Source organism: Ostrea edulis, chromosome 10 (genome assembly GCF_947568905.1).
Source record: "Ostrea edulis chromosome 10, xbOstEdul1.1, whole genome shotgun sequence".
Taxonomy (NCBI): domain Eukaryota; kingdom Metazoa; phylum Mollusca; class Bivalvia; order Ostreida; family Ostreidae; genus Ostrea; species Ostrea edulis.
The window spans coordinates 6,665,766-6,685,953 of record NC_079173.1 but is presented as its reverse complement, the minus strand read 5'-3'; the positions used below and the strand labels follow the sequence as shown (position 1 = coordinate 6,685,953).

The 20,188-nt window shown below is 35.3% G+C and overlaps 1 protein-coding gene across 2 annotated transcripts; it reads right to left on the bottom strand.

Annotated features, from left to right (window-relative positions):
• Positions 1–1,201: 1,201 nt before the first annotated feature.
• Positions 1,202–19,282, bottom strand: LOC125666657 (protein mono-ADP-ribosyltransferase PARP3-like). Of its 2 annotated transcripts, XM_048899835.2 has the most exons (12): positions 19,079–19,282; positions 16,897–17,088; positions 15,478–15,603; positions 13,951–14,145; positions 10,932–11,052; positions 10,180–10,400; positions 9,643–9,702; positions 9,001–9,093; positions 6,861–6,953; positions 6,571–6,748; positions 4,404–4,547; positions 1,202–2,561 (listed from the first exon to the last, which is right to left on the bottom strand). In XM_048899835.2, exons 2-12 carry the CDS (start codon positions 17,086–17,088, stop codon positions 2,389–2,391), a joined length of 1,596 nt encoding a protein of 531 aa, XP_048755792.1. In that variant the 5' UTR covers positions 19,079–19,282; the 3' UTR covers positions 1,202–2,388. The 2 variants fall into 2 exon arrangements, with proteins under 2 accessions (XP_048755792.1, XP_048755793.1); XM_048899836.2 differs by lacking the exon at positions 13,951–14,145 and having other exon boundaries at positions 19,079–19,238.
• Between the last annotated feature and the right edge of the window lie 906 nt (positions 19,283–20,188).

Here is a 20,188-nt window from a genome sequence, read left to right as displayed (position 1 = left end):
CAGTTAGATGTCTCTTTCATAACATTGTATAGAATATGTATGTTTTAAAATCTCTGAAAAGAGGAAATAAAAATATGAATGAAGCTGTAAAATCAATTGGTCGTTTTTTAAAATGAGTGTTTAATTGCAATAATTACAATAATTATCGTCATATGTATAAGTAGAACAAAATTTAATTAAATGAAAAAAAACTTGTACAAATATAGCATTTTATATTATTTCCTTCTTTTATTCAATTGAAGGGCATGTTCATAGTAAATTATGTATAATGTATGAAATCCTCGACTTTGTTTCAAAGAGGAATCGTACCCAGATTTCAATGCCTAAAATGAAACAGTGTTTAATCAGACAAACTCGTACCCAAATTTCGATTACTATATAATGAAAGATGAAGATAACGAACAGTAATCAATCTAATAACTCCTATATGTACAAGCAATACAAAATAAAGAGTTGGGCAACACGGAGCCCTTGATATATCGGAGGTGGGATCAGGTGCCTAGGAGTGCGCATCCTCTGTCGACCGGTCACACCCGCCGTGAGTCCTATAATGAAAATCAATTTCTCCAGGAGAACTCTTAACCAATTCTGTTTTATGAAAGGGGTTATTATTATGTACTCCTACCCAAATTTCTATAATAGATAAGACAAAAGTTTTCTCCAGAAGAATTCGTACCCAAATTGCTATGATAAAATGGACGATGTTTTTCTCCGAGAGAGAACTCCTACTCCGATTTTTACGATAAAATTGACGAAGTTTTTCTCAAAGAGAACTCGTAATTTAACCAACTTTCAATGTTACAAATGATTAAGGTTTTCTCAGGAGAACTCCTATCCAGATATTGATGTTTACGACTTGTCCAGGAGAACTCTGGATACGAGGTCTTCTGGGTACGAGTTCTCCAGAAGTCCTCTCATTGTGTGTGTGTGTGTGTAATTGACCACACACAGGAAACCTCTGTTGCTGTTGACTTACTGTTGGACATCATGATCACCATCATGTAAAGATTTTCCATCAGCTCTACAATAAAATTTTTATGAATGTGAACATGCGCACTGCCCACTTTTGTTGCATAACTTCATTAAAAGCAGTCATCAGCGGTACACGGGAACTCTATATTTGAGCAATGCATTGTCTTCCGAAACTATGTCATCATACTCTGGCCACAATGGACACTGACAGATAAACAGACAATACATAGACAAAAACATCTACTTTATTTCACAAACTTGGTGTACATATACAGAGTACTCACTCGTATCACAGATGTAGAGTAATGAATTAAAACGTGAATAAATTATTCTACCAAGACAAGTCACGGGGATTAAAAAGTAAACTCCAAACATGAAATTATTAACTTAATTAAGAGAATGAATATCTACCTTGATATTGCATATTTATTTCTAAAAAGACATAAAACTACTATAATATTTGTTAAAATTCTAACACCTAACTACGCCTTTTCGCAGCAATAACAAACAACAAACACAAAGACTAAGAAATCTAGCAAAACACAGGCGCTCTACATTTCAGGTTTCTTTAACGAGTACACAATAATCTAAAGTCATGTACAACTTTAAGTTTGTCAATTCATAAACGACCTACAGCAGTATACCTAAACCGGTGCATGATGGGAAATAATCAATATAAACTATCTGACATCAACCACAATAACCAATGATTATTCCACGAAATCAGATGTAGATAATATAGCAATTAAAAATGTTATATGACCTGTAATAAAATAATATTATAAAAAGAAATAATATTTATGAACATTTTGTGAAATATATAGAACTTACCAACACACCATATCGGTACATAATGGCGGTAAAACAAAAACACAGCGGTGTAGGTGGGTCTTTACAATATTAAAATGTAATTTGATTTTCTTTAAAACTTTCACAAACGATTTGTATACTTTGATTTTCATTTTTAAATGGATCACGGTGCAGGTTTACAGTACTCACATGATAAACATATTCATAAACAATGAAACTTTCAGTTGATACAGTAATCTACTATACATTGTTTTCCTGCTGTATCACATGTAATTAACAATCAAATCAAAAACAAATCCAACCCTTATATTTCATACAGAATATACACATGTTATATTTCATAACAAATGAAGCCTCCATTCATACAGAATATACGTATGTGTTCATGGTTACACATGCAATTTGATGAGAAATAATTTCGTAGAATCTTACACAACTTACAACTTTACTCTGCTTTCATAAGGTACATGTAGGTACAAAAAAACAAAAAAAAAACAAAAACAACAACAAAAAACAACCAAACATAAATTGTATGTTTATGGCTGTACATGAGCTTACAGAAGTCCATCATCACGAGATAACACCTCATATCCTGACTGACATGAACTAGAAGTCTACCATCACCAGATACCGCATCATGTTCTGACTTTCTTTGTATATAAGGTACTCGCTCTGATCAAAGCTGCTCTTTTTGTTGTACTGGGACTGGGAGACGGGAACACCCTGGGGCACCACCACATCTTTACCGCCCAACTTCAATTTTACGTCCTTTTTGGGATCTATTAATAGAAAATCATTATGTCTGAGCACGAACACATCTATAAATAACAAAATTATCAGCAAAATTAATGGATGCTCTCTGAAATACTGCAAATGACGTATGACTCACACAATGATCAATAACTGTTGAAATACTGTTGAAATGAAGTAATTTCTTTCATATATAAGGTAGAAGTGGAGTGACGTTGACCTTTACAAAGTGACCTGAGTGAACTTTGTCTGAAAGCAATTTGCCTATTACTTTATGTGATATATTGTCAATACCTGTTTAAAAACTGTTGAAAAAATTAAATTTTTCCTTATAAAAGGTATTTTTTCTGAGTGACCTTACGTACCAAAATGACCTTGAGAGACGTTGGTCTAAACGATCATAACTGTTGAGATATTGTTAAATAAAGAAATGTTTCTGCTATATAACGTACATGTACATGTTCTGAGTAAGGTAGATCTTTCCAAAATGACCTTGGCCAAAGAATATTTGAGATCAATTATGATAAATTTCTGATGAAAAGTTAAGAAGATATGACCTCGGACGGACAAACAGACACGAAAGGGACTATATTCTACCCGAAATATTTTCGGGGAGCATAAAAATGTTAGTTTCTATTTACCCATGGAATTGATCAAAGCACATATTTCTTCACTCAATAATCTGATAATCATCATTCGATGTGTTAATGTAAAACTTATGCGGTAAATACAATATACATTAATATGCATAAACCAACGTTCAACAGTCATTCCTAAGTTACATGTATGCACTACGTAAAATTACTCAACTAGGATATTTTAAGTTGCAATTAAAATGCTGGAATGTGTTTAAAAAAAAGAAGAAAAATAAATCTTAGAGTGAAAAAAAAGCAACCTCCAACATAATTTTCTAAAATCAATGACTTCCATACATTGTTTCTGCTTTTGTTTCTATATAAACAAAAGAAATTTTGAAGTCAAAATTACAACAAAAGAATGCATAATGCATGAATTGCATGTCAATGTTGATTTTTATGTACTGTAAAGCTCATTTTGGTAACGATCAGCAGGTATGACTTGGGCAGTTTAATGTCCCTTTAAACACAAGAACTAAAATAGCTCTTTTCTTCCAAAAAAATCAGACTGGGCTCTCTCTCTCTCTCTCTTTCTCTCTAGTCGACATACTTAATACCTGAGGACTAAGAGAGAATATATGCATTCATTTTATTGCAAATTTGTATATTTGTGTTATCTTAGGTAATTATTGGGACACCTAAAGAGTTTATCCAATGACTCTCTCCCAAATTGTAAGGAAAAACCTTTTATGAAAGGAAAAGTCTAGCTACCTTTGAAAAAATTGTCTGTTTGCCGACTGACCAAAAAAACCAAAGCCCAACAGAAAACGTTTTAGCCTCTGAGAAAAGATTTTTTTTCAACATTCAGGATTTTTTTTATCGCATCAACACCAGTTTTGATTTTAGATATGCAACTACCTACCGGGATCATTTAAACGCTTAAAGTATATGAGACCGCGTAATGAGAAGCGTCTTGGTGATTGATATTAGAAGTTTAGTTGGTCAAATATTTCTTAAAACTTTTCCTCTTACCTACCTATCCATATCTTAAATGCTGGATCAGGAGATGATAAGCAAACAATTTTTTAAAGGTGGCCTCAGTAGGAACATGTTCCAACACTAATCTAATTCCTCTCAAATTATGTGGGTCACATTTATAGGGAAGTAACTGCAAGGACAGAATTTTTGCTCCATAGTGCACCTCTGTACTTGCAACACAAGTAAAACAGTTCAGAATTTCCCCTCACTTTACACGTTTTATCAGCCATCTCTCTCATTTTCTATATAACATCTTACCAGGTTCAGTCCATCCCTTTGCGATGATACAGTCATACCCAGCTGGTGCCGACTTCAGTGTCCAATCATCGTTCGTAATTATGTGCTCCTTACCCAGGGCTACCTCATTCAGAAACATTATACCTGTATTCCCAGCACATCGCACTGAAATAGTGATTGTTAGATACTAATATTAAGCTAAATTAAAAGATTAACTAATTGCTGAGTCATTAAATGTTGGATATTATGTTGATCTGTCTATACATTTTTACCAAGTAGAATTTATTCAAACGCTTCTACATGAGAAGAAAAAATCTCTTGCTGTGGCCTTCAATTCGACATTTAGATATATCAACGACATTTTATCTATTAACAATACTTATTTTCATTAATATACCAATTTACTATATCCCAGTGATCTCGAAATAAAGACACCGCAGAATCTTCTACATCTACTTTATACTTAGGTATTTTATTGAACATATTTATTGGAAATAGATGTTAACGGCAAACTAACAACTCAACTTTGTGACAACTGGGATGACTTCAGCTTTTCCATCTTCAGCTACCCATATTTACATGTATGGAGCAATATTCCATTATCACCTGCATACGGTGTTTATGTCTCTTAGCTTATTGGATACACAAGAGCATGCTCTGCGTATGATCAGATTTTAAATTGTCGCAGGCTAGTGGCAAACAATGTGATGTTACAGGTATTTCAACGGTCTCGTTTAAAGACAGCATTTCACAAATTCTATGGTCGTTAGAACTATCCAATTTACAAATACAACCTGTCAATAAGTCGAATGTTGTCTGACGTGTTTCATACCAATTGCTAGGCTGTTCTATACGTAGTAATTTTTATTATGGATTACTCTGCTTACCAAATCAAAATATAGGGCTCATGGCGTGACTGGTCAATAGGGGATGCCTATTCCTCCTAGACACCTGATCCCACTCCTGGTGAGTCCAGGGGTTCGTGTTTGCCCTACTATTAATTTTGTAATCTTGTATTTTTTATAGGTATTTTGAATTTGATCACTGTTCGTTACCTTCACTTCTCACATTTGATTTTATCCAATTAAGATATATAGGGAGGCTGGAAATCTGAGACTGAATTTAATAATTCTTTCAAAAGAAAGATGAAATATTGCTTCATGTACAGTCTGTAATAAGAGTAATCTGCCCTTTTCTGGATCATAGAGTTTAACATAAATATATTTGTGTTAGAATTGTCTAGTCTCTGCAACAGGTGATCATCATTACAAGATACTGTGAACATCTCTGAGATCAGTGTTTTTTCCTCATTATAATTGAAAAAAGGAGTAACTTGCATGCATGAGATTTTTTTCAAATTGATTGTTTTGAATGAATCTAGGTAAGATTTTCTTAGTAAATTCATTTTTGACCAGTGAGGGAATATACAGCACATCTAATGAAAAGCATTATTATAAAAGGTGAAGATAACGAACAGTGATTAATCTCATAACTCCTATAAAGGTGAAGATAACGAACAGTGATCAATCTCATAACTCCTATAAAGGTGAAGATAACGAACAGTGATCAATCTCATAACTCCTATAAGGAATACAAAATAAAGAGTTGGGCAAACACGAACGTCTGGATATACCAGAGGTGGGATCAGGTACATAGAGGGAGTAAACATCCCCTGTCGACCAGTCACACCTGCCGCAAGCCCTATATCTTGATTAGGTAAATGGAGTAATCCATATTCAAATCAGTGTAGGAAGAACAGACTAACAAGCGGTATGAAACATGTCAAACAGCATTTGACTCAATGATAGATTGTATTGGCAAACTAGATCAATATAAAGACCATAAAATTTGCGAAATGCTGACTTTTAATGAGATTGTTGAAACCCCTGTACAATCAATTGTCAGCAGAACAAGCACTTGCGTAGGTATGAACACCATATGTAGGTGATGATGGAATATTGCTACATATTTATGGGAAGTTGACGATGGAGGACCTGAAATCATCCTGTGTATCATAAAGTTGAGTTGTTAGTTTGGCGTTCATATTTATTACGAAGCAGATGTGGAACAATCTGTGGTGTCTTATATTGTGAGTTCACGGGGATATATCGAATCCACATAAGAATGAAAATAATTATGATAGGGGGTGTCGTTTGTTTTCACTGGGCACGCAGCTACATGTACTCACCGTATCCAGCAGATTTGCTGTTTTCGGAAGCAAAATAAATTCCACTTCCGACACGCCCACCACTGTGAGGCATGATCCGGAGTCCACCCTTCAAGATGGCAGCCACCACTGCGACATTGGTGCCGTGCCAGAGTAGCTTCCTGTTCGATATCTTCTCGTGTTGTTTAAATCTCTTTTCCTGGAATTTTAAAGGAAACATTTCCTCTCCATCTTCTTTTAAAAGCAACGATGACAACAAAACAACATTAACAACAACAATGATGATAAGAACAATGACCTCAGACACATACCTCTTCACCTCTCTTCATGGACCAGATATGTTTTATTTTAGGCACTCTCCATCCTCCTTTGTTACCAGTCTCTCGTGTGTAAGTCTCCAACACCTTAAACATTAGGTATTGATACACTATACTGGCTGTACCAGGAAAGTCTATGAAACCTTAAACATAAGTGTTGATACACTGCACCAGGAAAGTCTCTAACACCCTAAACATTAAGTATTGATACACTGCACCAGGAAAATCTCCAACACCCTAAACATTAATTATTGATACTCTGCACCAGGAAGGTCTATGAAACTTCAAACATTAAATATTGATACATTGCCCCAGGAAAGTCTATGAAACCTTAAACATTAAGTACTGATACACTGCACCCGGAAAGTCTCCAACACCCTAAACATTAAGTATTGATACACTGCACCAGAAAAGTCTCCAACACCCTAAACATTAATTATTGATACACTGCACCAGGAAAATCTATGAAACCTTAAACATTAAGTATTGATATACTGCACCAGGAAAGTCTCCAACACCCTAAACATTAAGTATTGATACTCTGCACCAGGAAAGTCTATGAAACCTCAAACATTAAATATTGATACATTGCCCCAGGAAAGTCTATGAAACCTTAAACATTAAGTATTGATATACTGCACCAGGAAAGTCTCTAACACCCTAAACATTAAGTATTGATACACTGCACCAGAAAAGTCTCCAACACCCTAAAAATTAATTATTGATACACTGCACCAGGAAAATCTATGAAACCTTAAACATTAAGTATTGATACACTGCACCAGGAAAGTCTATGAAACCTCAAACATTAAATATTGATACATTGCCCCAGGAAAGTCTATGAAACCTTAAACATTAAGTACTGATACACTGCACCCGGAAAGTCCCCAACACCCTAAACATTAAGTATTGATACACTGCACCAGAAAAGTCTCCAACACCCTAAAAATTAATTATTGATACACTGCACCAGGAAAATCTATGAAACCTTAAACATTAAGTATTGATACACTGCACCAGGAAAGTCTATGAAACCTTAAACATTAAGTATTGATACACTGCACCAGGAAAGTCTATGAAACCTTAAACATTAGGTATTGATACACTGCACCAGGAAAGTCTATGAAACCTTAAACATTAGGTATTGATACACTGCACCAGGAAAGTCTATGAAACCTTAAACAATAAGTATTGATACACTGCACCAGGAAAGTCTCCAACACCCTAAACATTAAGTATTGATACATTAGAGCACAAAAATCTTAAAATTTCACCCAGAATATCTGATTTAATTTCACCCCAGAATATAATATCCGATTACTCTTTCACCCCAGAACATAAAATTTAATTACTAGCTGATTTCAGAACATCAGATTTAATTAGTAGCTGATTTCAGAACATAAGATTTAATTGCTAGCTGATTTCAGAACATAAGATTTAATTACTATCTGATTTTAGAACATCAGATTTAATTACTAGCTGATTTCAGAATACAAGATTTAGTAACTATCTATAACTCCAGAATATCAGATTTAATTAATTCCAGAATATACGATTTAATAATCATTTCACACGAGAATATAGAGAATTTAATTACTCATTCACCCTAGAATATTTAAGATTTCATTACCATTACACTCCAGAATATAAGATTTCATTACTATTAAAATTTCATTACCATTACACTCCAGAATATAGGATTTCATTATAATTTCACTCCAGAATACACAGTTCAATTTCACCCCCAGAATATAAAATCTAATTACTATGTAACTCCAGAATATAAGATTTCATCCTAGAACATAAGAACTAATCACTACTTCAGTCCAGAATATAAGATTTAATTTCTATTGCACCCAAGAATATAATGTTTAATTACTTTTCATCATACTTTAATATTCAATTCAATTACTAAATACACTCCAGAATATCAGATTTAATTATTATTATATTTCGAATGTCAGATTTAATTACTATCATACTCCGAATATCAAATTTGACTATTTCAGTCGAACACATGACTATCTCACCAAGCAAACACTCCACCCACCCTGAATTCACAACTCTTGGTTCACAATTCTGGAAGTTGGATATTAGCACTCATCAGCTTAATTGTTTTAACTATCACACATACCTTATAGTCCTTGGATTTAGGATCAACAAGATCCAAGTTGCACTTCAAAAGACCATAATTCACATCCAGGGGGTGGGGTTGTTTTTCTGATCCCTTTTTAAAAAAAATATTTTGAAATCATTATTTCATATGAATTATACAATACTTTATTCCCACAGGATACAGCAGTACTTGTATATTGATCAGATTTCTTGTATGCATTTTCCTTATAGAAATAAAGAATACAAGGGATGCTTACTCCTCCTATACACCAGGTCTGGAGGTTATAAAACTTTTAATGTACTCACACTCAAACTCAGTCATGTTTGTTTTGAGTACGAACCTGAGTCATCTTCGAAACATACTCGAACATTTTTGAGCATGTACTCCATTTGAGTGTGAGAATGATTTTATATAAGTTTGATAACTTTCACTTTTGAGTATGAGTACAATTTAGAGCATGGATCATGAGTTTGAATATGAAAACGTGCTCAAAAACGTTTTATAACCTCCAGGCCTGATCTCACCTCTGGTGTTTCCAGAGTTTCATGTTTGTGCTGTTCTCGACTTTGTATTCTTTATAAGATTTATGAGATTGATCACTGTTCATTATCATCTTCGCTTTTTTCATGTACGTAGTCTAGCTAGATAATATTTTCTTACCGCAACAATTTTTTCTTTCTCCTTTTCTAGAGTCTGTGCAATTTCTATGTCACCCAAGACCTTAATTAAAAGTAAAAAAAGAAAAATGTGTATTTTAACATGAATGAATACTGCAGACTACAAAATATAAACATGTATCACTCGCAAAATAAACTTATTCTTTTATTATCATGATATTGCTAAAATACAGTTTTAAAAAATTTGATCAACAGATCACTTGCAAATTGATGTTCTCCCGATTTCTAAATCTATATAAGACACATTCCACGATATGAAATACTCGTGTAAAATTATGATTTCTAAATCTAAGACACATTCCACGATATGAAATACTCGTGTAAAATTATGATTTCAAAATCTAAGACACATTCCACGATATGAAATACTCGTGTAAAATTATACGGAATCTACAGTAACGATGTATTGGTGTTAGCAACAAAATACATAACAATCTATATAAAGACCTGCAACTGTAACGTTTACTTGGGAACAAATGGCGTCGTCTTTAAATAGTTCGTCTAGCGGGTGACTACCTACCAACAACATGTCGTACTTTTGGCGGATGATTTCCAGCGTATCTATCACAGGCGGAATTTTCCTCCCAAAATCATGAGGGATGACGGTGTAGAACCTGGACGACAGGTCCATCATTTTCTTGCGATTTTTAGAGTCCACTGCTTGCTCTAGTTCTTCCAAGACCTCGAAGCCTTTGGCGAGCTGGGTCTTACTCAATTTCCCCAATGGCATTTTCTTCACATCTGAAAGAGTCAAATTTACTTTATTATATATAGTCAGCAATGAAATATGTTTCTTTCTTCGATGCATTGTTTTTTTAAATATCAGAAATCTGAAAATTATGTATTGAAGAAAATGTTAAGGTATACATTGTGATAAATTCAGCACTCGATCAGAATCACTTGTACTCTTTAGTTACATGTAAGTCTTGTTATTGTGGTAGTGTGAGTGATATGGCATTCCTACTAGCTCTGGCTAGTGGGTTAACCCTTTAGCTCGATTGGTAGAGTGCTGCATGGACTTTAGTGTCAGAGACACTAAAGTCCAGCACTCTACCAATCGAGCTAAAGGGTTAACCCACTAGCCAGAGCTAGTAGGAATGCCATATCACTCACACTACCACATTATAATTCTTATCAACATCTCTGATGCAGATAAAAGTTCCTAACTGATGTATACAACAAAACATGAAGTGCTTATGTATGAAGTTTTAAATCAAACTTTGCGAATGCCTTATCTATATTATTTTCTAGATCAATGCTTTTGAAATTTACCAATATCAAAACTCTTCATGGCATCTTTAAACATGTCATGGTTGAAAATCAGCTTCAATAGATCCTGGGTGGGGGCATCCAGAGTACACTTCTCAGTCGGTCCGGAGGACTTGGACGCTGCCTACATAAAAAATCAAGCTATTCAGTGAAAACCCCCAGCTAGGAACCAATAACATTTAATTTAAGGAGGAATGCTACACCCAGAGAAATGTGGAGGATATGAACAACAATATTTTAAAATTGAAAACTTGCAAATTTACTTTATTTAGTAAAAAAAAAAATTTAGTTTGAGTAGCAAGCAATCTGAAAAAAAAAAATGAAAAAACCTGCTGGACTCAAATCTGCGATCTACAGTTTAGCAGTTGACGTGCTAACCTATAGCTACTGAGCTACTCAGCAATGATTTTGGAAATGAATCATTAGACAATTATTGTTGATATTAATATTTTCAACCCTGTTTTGAAAGGAAGTTAGCCATTATGATGATGTAGAGCACCTCCTTAAGAATATAGTAAACACAAGGCCACTGTTCAAGCATGCTCTTTGACACAGACAACCATGATCCACATAGTAATACATTGTTAATTGCATGTTAGAACAAATCTCAAATTGTAAAATTATAATCTACTACTGCATTTTAAGTATATCCAGTGGTTTAATCATTACTTTTTAATGGTAATATCAAAATCATACAAAGTAAATGGTTTCAGCAGTATAAGCTACAGGAAGTATTAACAATTATCAAAAAAGTCATTTTTGAGAATTGCATGAACTTTGTTAAATTTCCCTAGGCCATCGCACACTGTGTGCATGAATACGATTTGCTTAGTACCTTGGTGTGGGCCTCTTCACACTCTTGTATGGTTTGAAATAACATATACCCAAGAAAACATTCTTCCAACATTATATTCCTACATTTAAAACAAAGAGAGCTTATTTTTAATCATATGCATTCTTTAAACGGATATGTTCCCCTTTTATAAAACAAGAGGCCCACAGGCCTTATTGGTCACCTGAATACTGGTGAAAAACTATCACTACTTCCATGGGCTATGAAATCTAGAAAAAAAATTCCTGTTCTGAATATCTAAGCTAAATTCTAATGTTCAGCAACAGTATAAAACAAGATGTGTTCTTAAAACTTCACTGCCCTCAAAAGTGCATATACTGATGAAAGGCTTTAAATAATAGGTGTATTAGCATTAAAACATCAAAAGATATGACTAATTTGGATGCATCCTAAAGTCATAACCCTTGGTTGTGAAATTCACCATTTTTTGTACATCATTTTCTGCTATTCCTAAGTATGCATTTAGATTTTATACAGTATCAGCAAACTTACACATAAATAATATATACTATGTTTGGCCCCACCCTGGGGTCTAAACCCTTACTCTGGGGAAAATCAAATTTACAATTTTGGTAAAAGACTACCTGCTCTATCCATTTAGTTTCAATTTAGTATCAAAAGCCCTAAAGAAAATGTCATTTAAATGTTTTACACATAAACACTATATAACAAGTTTAGCCCCACCCTGAGGTCAGAACCCCTACCCCGGGGATCATGAAATTTACAATTTTGGTAGAAGCCTTCCTGCTCTACATCATTATACATTTAGTTTTCTTACATGTGTGTGGTTCTTGAGAGGAAGATTTTTAAAAATTTGTCAATTTTGGGCAGTTTTTGTCCCGCCCCTAGGGCCCCAGGGGTGCTGGAGTCCTGAAATTTACAATTGATTGTCCCAATGATGCTTCATACCAAATTTCCAAAGTAGTACAGATATAATCCAAAAACTCTGTAAAATGTTTATTAAGGTGGCTCGACACTACACCTTGAAAGAGATTCTCAAATCAGCACAAAATAATTATGAAAGATATAATGAGATATGATAAGATAAGTACATAATATGTATTTATATATATATATATATATTCTGCATGTCAAAAAGGCAGAAATTATGTCTTTTTTGGATAAAAAATAGAATTTTCAAACATTTACTTCAATATTTATGAAGAAAAGACTCCGGCAGATTTTAACTCAGGATCTGCGGTTCACCAGCCTAATGCTTTAACCACTGTACTATCATGAGTGACAAACAAATTGATCGATACAAATAATTTCACTAAACATTTAAATCGCCATCTTGTGACATAGTGTCATAAAGAGTATGCCCCTTGGTGTAGTGAGCACACTTAACACAGCAGTCTATTTCAACTAAAACAAACTTCCAGAGAATTCCTTTCCTAGAGTAGGTCACAGGGGTCAATCCATGCATTAAATTACACAATGATATCCAAAAATCATACAAAACATGAACTACGTAAACATTTAATGAAGTCTGCTGTCCAAAAACATCTACTGAAATTTGTTGAAAAAAACACTTACATCAATCACTTAAACATTTACTGAAACCTGTTGAAACCACTTACAAACATGAATTCACTTAAACATCTAGTAGCTAGGGTGTATTCGTTTGGTCGGGTGGAGATCTACACGAGGGATCCTAACTTGCTCGTTTGCAGCTCGGAGATCTCCAGTAGATTTCTTTCGTCTACTTCTCAAATAGCAAGTAGAGACTGGAGACGTACTGGTGATATCCTGGACCAGTTGTGGAGATGGCAAACAAATAGACCCAACTACTGAAATCTGATGACAAAACTCTTACATGAATCGCTTAAACATCTACTAAAACCTGCAGAAAACCACTTACATACAACAAACCTCTTAAACATCTACTGAAACCTGCAGAAAACCACTTACATACAACAACCCTCTTAAACATCTACTGAAACCTGCAGAAAACCACTTATATACAACAAACCTCTTAAACATATACTGAAACCTGCAGAAAACCACTTACATACAACAAACCTCTTAAACATCTACTGAAACCTGCAGAAAACCACTTACATACAACAAACCTCTTAAACATCTACTGAAACCTGCAGAAAACCACTTATATACAACAAACCTCTTAAACATCAACTGAAACCTGCAGAAAACCACTTCGATTCTTACTTGAGCTGGGGCATCTGTCTCATCCTCATCCTCTAGAGACATTTCAATCATGGTGTACTTTCCTGGAATCGGGTTAAAGCTGTCTTTATTCACCCACTTATTCCTGGTCTTATCTTGGAATTTTTTGGTGAAATCCTTGATTGCTGGGTCAGAGGAGCCAAATGGTCCCTTCATAGCATTGGCCCCAGATTCTCCCTGTGAATTTCATTCATAGCTATATTTAATGTTCAATTCGTTTTTATTAACATCTACTGATTTCAAGACTTGCAACTAAAATATGATTTTGCAATCTCAGAAAATAAGGCTGAGCCTTTATTTCCTTTTATCATGTTTATCGATGCAGATGATGTTACATGCCTTTCGTATTTCATAAGGCAGATTGAACTACATGAATATTTTATTATATTTTCTTACAATTATTCATATGATTATTACTTCAATCTGCACTTTTCAAAATAATCATTACTTCTCCACTCGCAAAATACAAAATTTATCATTTTTATGGTTAATGAAGCTGTATGCGTAGTGTGCAGGATTACTATAGGCTCAGACACATCCTGTGTACGTAGTGTGCAGGATTACTATAGGCTCAGACACATCCTGTGTATGTAGTGTGCAGGATTACTATAGGCTCAGACACATCCTGTGTATGTAGTGTGCAGGATTACTATAAGCTCAGACACATCCTGTGTACGTAGTGTGCAGGATTACTATAGGCTCAGACACATCCTGTGTACGTAGTGTGCAGGATTACTATAGGCTCAGACACATCCTGTGTACGTAGTGTGCAGGATTACTATAGGCTCAGACACATCCTGTGTACGTAGTGTGCAGGATTACTATAGGCTCAGACACATCCTGTGTACCTAGTTGAACTTCTAATGTCTCTTAATTCCAAATGTATGCTCTAAACAAGAATTTTTCTTTGTTTCTAGCAGTGACCTTGACCTTCAGATGACCTTAATTTAAAGGCAAGTGACTCGTGTGGTCATGGGTATTCTAAGCACTAGGCTGTAGTACTTAACCATAACAAAGCTATTTTTACTGATGACCTTGTTTGAGGTCAATACTCATCAACTGGGTATAAACATTCTCTAGACCAAAGATTTCCAAAACATAGCCCATATTTTCAAAAAGTTAAGGACACTTCCTACCATCTAATGACCATATGTAATATGCTTATTAAGCTTTCAGCTTAGTGAGGCAAGAAATAAAGAAAAACAGAGAGTTAGAAAGAGAGAGATATCAGCAAATATTGGGAGAGTGTTGTCATGACTCATGAATATTCATTAATAATATAGAAATCTAAAGAACACCATCCCAAGAATTTGTTTGTATTATGCATAAATAATTCCAATATGCTTCCACTTTTGGTATAACATCCATTAAAGAAACTAAGCATCTATTCCTATAAATTTGCTTGTAGGGGTTTTATATGAAATTCACAGGTCACCAGCAACTCAGATTTTACTGAAAATCATCAGCAAAATATGACACTTTCTTGTGAAAGAACATTCATCAACCCACCACACGTCCCCAGCGGTTCCAGGCGTAGAATGAGGCTCCCTTCTTCAGAACCTGGATGACGTAATATTTGTTGTTGTTGTGACCAATATTTGTCTGGTTCAACATGCAATCATAATCCTCAAAAACCTACAAATATATAGATAAATGTGATTATTTTTTTACCCTACTGTATAACCTTAGCTTTAAATTTATTCCATGACTAAATAAATTTAAAATCCATGATTGGACATTGTGACCAAACAACATATCATAGATATGTCAGAACAAAAAAAAAATATATTTATATATATTTTATCATTGTAATCATTGTGCTATCAAATTTCACTAGATTCATATAAGATTTGTGAAGCATAACGCATTTAGTTTTCGCTCATGCACTGTCCCCTCATATTTCCGATTTTGGATGCCTATACCATACTCAGCATTACTGTATGAAAATGCTTGATGTTTTATACTTGCATTTTCCCCATTTATCTCCCTTATCCATCCTCATCCTCCCTACTATACTTGCCCATTAACAACCCTCTTCTATTTACCTATTTAACTCATTTTTCTCCTTCCCCTTACCCCCTTCCCTTTTCATCTTCTCCACTCCCTCCTCCCTAACCCTCCTCCTTCCTCTTACCTTCTTCTCTCATCCTCCCAACCTTTCTTCTTTCCTTTACCTCCCTACCCTTCTTCCCTCCATCATCTCTGCCTCCTCCCTACCCTTCTTCCCTTCATCATCTCTGCCTCCTCCCTACCCTTCTTCCCTTCATCATCTCTGCCTCCTCCCTACCCTTCTTCCCTTCATCATCTCTGCCTCCTCCCTACCCTTCTTCCCTTCATCATTTCTGCCTCCTCCATACCCTTCTTTTGACTGTCATTCCCTTGTCCCTACCCTTCCTCCATTATTTCACCTTATTTCCCTCCTTCTTACCATGTTCTTTCCATCATCCCTACTTCTCTTCATATTCTTTCTCCTCCTTCACCTTTTTCCTTTCATCTTCTCTCTCCTCCCTACCTCCTTCCATTCACCTCTCTCTCCCTCCTCCTTACCCCCTTCCATTCACCTCTCTCTCTCCTCCCTACCCCCTTCCATTCACCTCTCTCTCTCCTCCTCTATATAACATTCTCTCTCCTCCTTACCCCCTTCCATTCACCTCTCTCTCTCCTCCTTACCCCCTTCCATTCACCTCTCTCTCTCCTCCTTACCCCCTTCCATTCACCTTTCTCTCTCTCTCTACTCCTTACCCCCTTCCATTCACCTCTCTCTCTCCTCCTCTATATAACATTCTCTCTCCTCCTTACCCTATTCCATTCACCTCTCTCTCTCTCCTCCCTACCCCCTTCCATTCACCCCTCTCTCTCTCCTCCACCTCTATATAACAACCTTTCTACCCTGTGTTACACATTTCATTAGACTTCGATCCTCCTCACCTCGTAACTGCTTGACAAAGGCACAAAGCTATCGACCTTGCGTTTCTTGTTTCCGGACTTCTTCTCGCTGGCCTTCAGTTTAGCGATGACGTCCTGGGTGGTGGCTGGTTTATCCTCCTCCACTGCGGCGGTGGTCTTCGCTTTCTTCCCTCCAGCTTTAGTGGCTTTCGCAGCTTTTCTTTTGGGTGGCATCTAAATAAGATAATGGGTAGTGAATCTGCTCAAGGTATAATACATAACCATATGCACTGTAGACGCTTGCTCACCATTTGTAAAAAAAAAAAACCCACCAAAATCAACAAAATTCCTGCCCAGCATGCATTCATATATTTTTTTTTTTACCTATAATTCTAAATTACATGTAACAATTAATGCATCAAAAATAAACATTTTAATTTACTCTAAGTGATGCAAGTGAAAAAGAAGGACAAAATTATTGAAAATGTTAAGAATTTCAAGTACATGTATTTAGAGAGTCATATCCTCACATAGTGGTACTTTTATTAGATCAAAAATGTATTTATTTAATTCTTCAGCTTCCAAAACTCTATATATAGTGTTAATAGAAAAAGTAGATAATTTAATTTACTGTCAGACTTGTTTGATAAAAATATGACCATAAAACATTATGTTGCATGCATGTGAAGTGTGGGATTATGATAATAATGATATTATAGAAAAAGTATAACTATATTTAGAATTTATCAAATTGATATTTTCCCAGTATTGAAACAAGCACGATCAGTTGTATAAAACTCATTATCAATTCTGTTGGGGTGGTATTGTAATGGACTAAATTACTGGTGGTCCATAATAACAAACTATTTTAAAATTGTTTTACTGTTTTAAATTTTCTAAATGGTGCAATATTGTCATTTGTGCACCCATGGCTTAAGCCTATAGCTGCAGATCTGTAGATCTTTGGACAGATCAGATCCCAAGACTGAGGAAAGATTTAAGTCTAAATTTCAAATCCAGCTAACTTTTGAAATATTTTTCATCAACAAATTTATGTGATTTTCATTATTTATTTGCATTTACTTTTTTTTTTTTTATATAAACCTGCACCTGTTGTTTTTTTTAAACATCTGTGCTAGACAAAATCTTATTAAGAGTAAATGCATTAGATATGATGTATAGCTTATTAATCAAAATTTTGACTAAGTCTATTCTCAGTTTATGGTCTGTCTAGAGAGCTACGGTTCTGCAGCTAGGCTTAAGTGTCATCATAACATTGAGTGGGAACTGGTTGGAGTTATACATGAAAGAAACACTTGTCAATCAATTAATCCAGGAATAGAGTGTAGAATTAGAAGAATCTTGAAACTGTGTCGTATATAATTAATCCAGGAACAGAGTGTAGAATTAGAAGAATCTTGAAACTGTGTCGTATATAATTAATCCAGGAACAGAGTATAGAATTAGAAGAATCTTGAAACTGTGTCGTATATAATTAATCCAGGAACAGAGTGTAGAATTAGAAGAATCTTGAAACTGTGTCGTATATAATTACTAGCTGCAGAACTGTAGCTCTCTGAAAAAATATTAATTATATATATATATATATATATATATGTGTAGCGGTCGGCCGGGTTCGATCACAGGTGGCCAGTTAGCTCAGTTGGTAGAGCACCTGACTAGAGATTCAGGGGGCCCGGGTTCGAATCCCGGTCTGGTCCGTTGCATTTTCTCCCTTCCTGTTACAGATTTGGTGCCGTTGACCACCCCTGGACTTGGAGGTGAAAGTCCTCCCAGGGGCAAATAAGAACTTGGGTTGATGTCTTCAGGGTGTGAAGACATTTAAGGAGGGAGGAATGTAGCGGTCGGCCGGGTTCGATCACAGGTGGCCAGTTAGCTCAGTTGGTAGAGCACCTGACTAGAGATTCAGGGGGCCCGGGTTCGAATCCCGGTCTGGTCCGTTGCATTTTCTCCCTTCCTGTTACATATATATATATATATATATATACACACCTACAAACATACATATATGCAGCTAAACGCAGCATGCATACTTATAAATTCTGTCTAAAGTCTGCGCATGAACGCATTCAAATCAGGGCTAAACTAGTATGTGCATGCACAACAGTACAATGTTCATGGTTTGACAAAATCGCGATTGCATACAGATCTGGACACGCCCCCATAAGTAGGTCACCATTTTGTACAGAATGTTTTCACTTACCTTGCGTGATTAAAATACGGAAATGATTAGCCTAGGGATGTGAACAATGCTTGAACAAACGATGATCTGATGTCGGCCGGCCGGTGTATGTGTATTTATGTCTCGCTGACAGTTTTAGGAATTCCCATTCTGACGTTATTGATTGTTCGTAGCATTCACAAGAAGGATTTTACGTTATCAGTTTATGGTTAAGTCAGTTCTGTTCCGAATGCTTAGCGACTTGTCAGACTGACGATTCACAAAGAATAGATTAAAGGGAGGTTACTGGTAGTGGAAGCACCGCTGGGTCCAGGAATATACCATATATCTCACACCATCAATCATTGGTACAATATTTGATAATGAATGATTGATAATAAGTCGTCATAATGAATTGTGAATTCATTCAGAAAAAATATTAATAGAAACACAGGAGGTACACGTATACTATGGCTACGAAAGAGAATCAAAGTACTGAAAGTACTGGGAAGCTTTAGCGATAATTTGTACTCTCAAGTAGGACCCGGGGTCACCCGAAAGCAGTTCTTACATCTCGAAATAAATGCGCGTAATAATAAATACAAGTAAAACTATTGTCTGTTAGAAAACGGTGAATATGCCTACTTTCTGCATCATGATGACTTTGTCATTGTCGAAAAAACGTCTCCATATGAGTGAAAAATTCCCGAGCGACACAATCAATCAATCAACCGAAGCACAAATATTCGGCAGGTAGACATGCTCCAATTTACATTCTGTTATGAATCCTTTTTATTAGATCTTTCCACTTTTCTGTGTTTTTGTTATGCTTATCAATTACTACTACTATTATTATTATCAATCAATATTTCTTTTCCTGGCGGAGTGATTTTTGTTTTTGTTTTAATACTTCCAAATGAAGAAATTTCATCATTATATAAAACCAAAGAAATATACTTTAGTTGGACCATATCAATGTAGGGTAATTGTTCCCAATCCGTTGATTAATGGTTCTACAAAGGTTACCCGTGGTTGACATTATAATATAATCATCATATAATGGTTACCACTGGCCACCCATTGATGTAAATGTTATATAGGGTTACCTCGAGTCAGCTTTTGATGTAATGGTCATATAAAGATTTCCTCTGG

Coding starts and splice junctions, on each gene's coding strand:
- LOC125666657 (XM_048899835.2), bottom strand. CDS start 17,088: ATGCCACCCAAAAGAAAAGCTGCGAAAGCCACTAAAGCTGGAGGGAAG. Junction 11,053..13,950: donor AGACAGATGCCCCAGCTCAA/GTAAGAATCGAA, acceptor TTTTTTATGTAG/GCAGCGTCCAAGTCCTCCGG. Junction 4,548..6,570: donor CAGCAAATCTGCTGGATACG/GTGAGTACATGT, acceptor TCACTATTTCAG/TGCGATGTGCTGGGAATACA.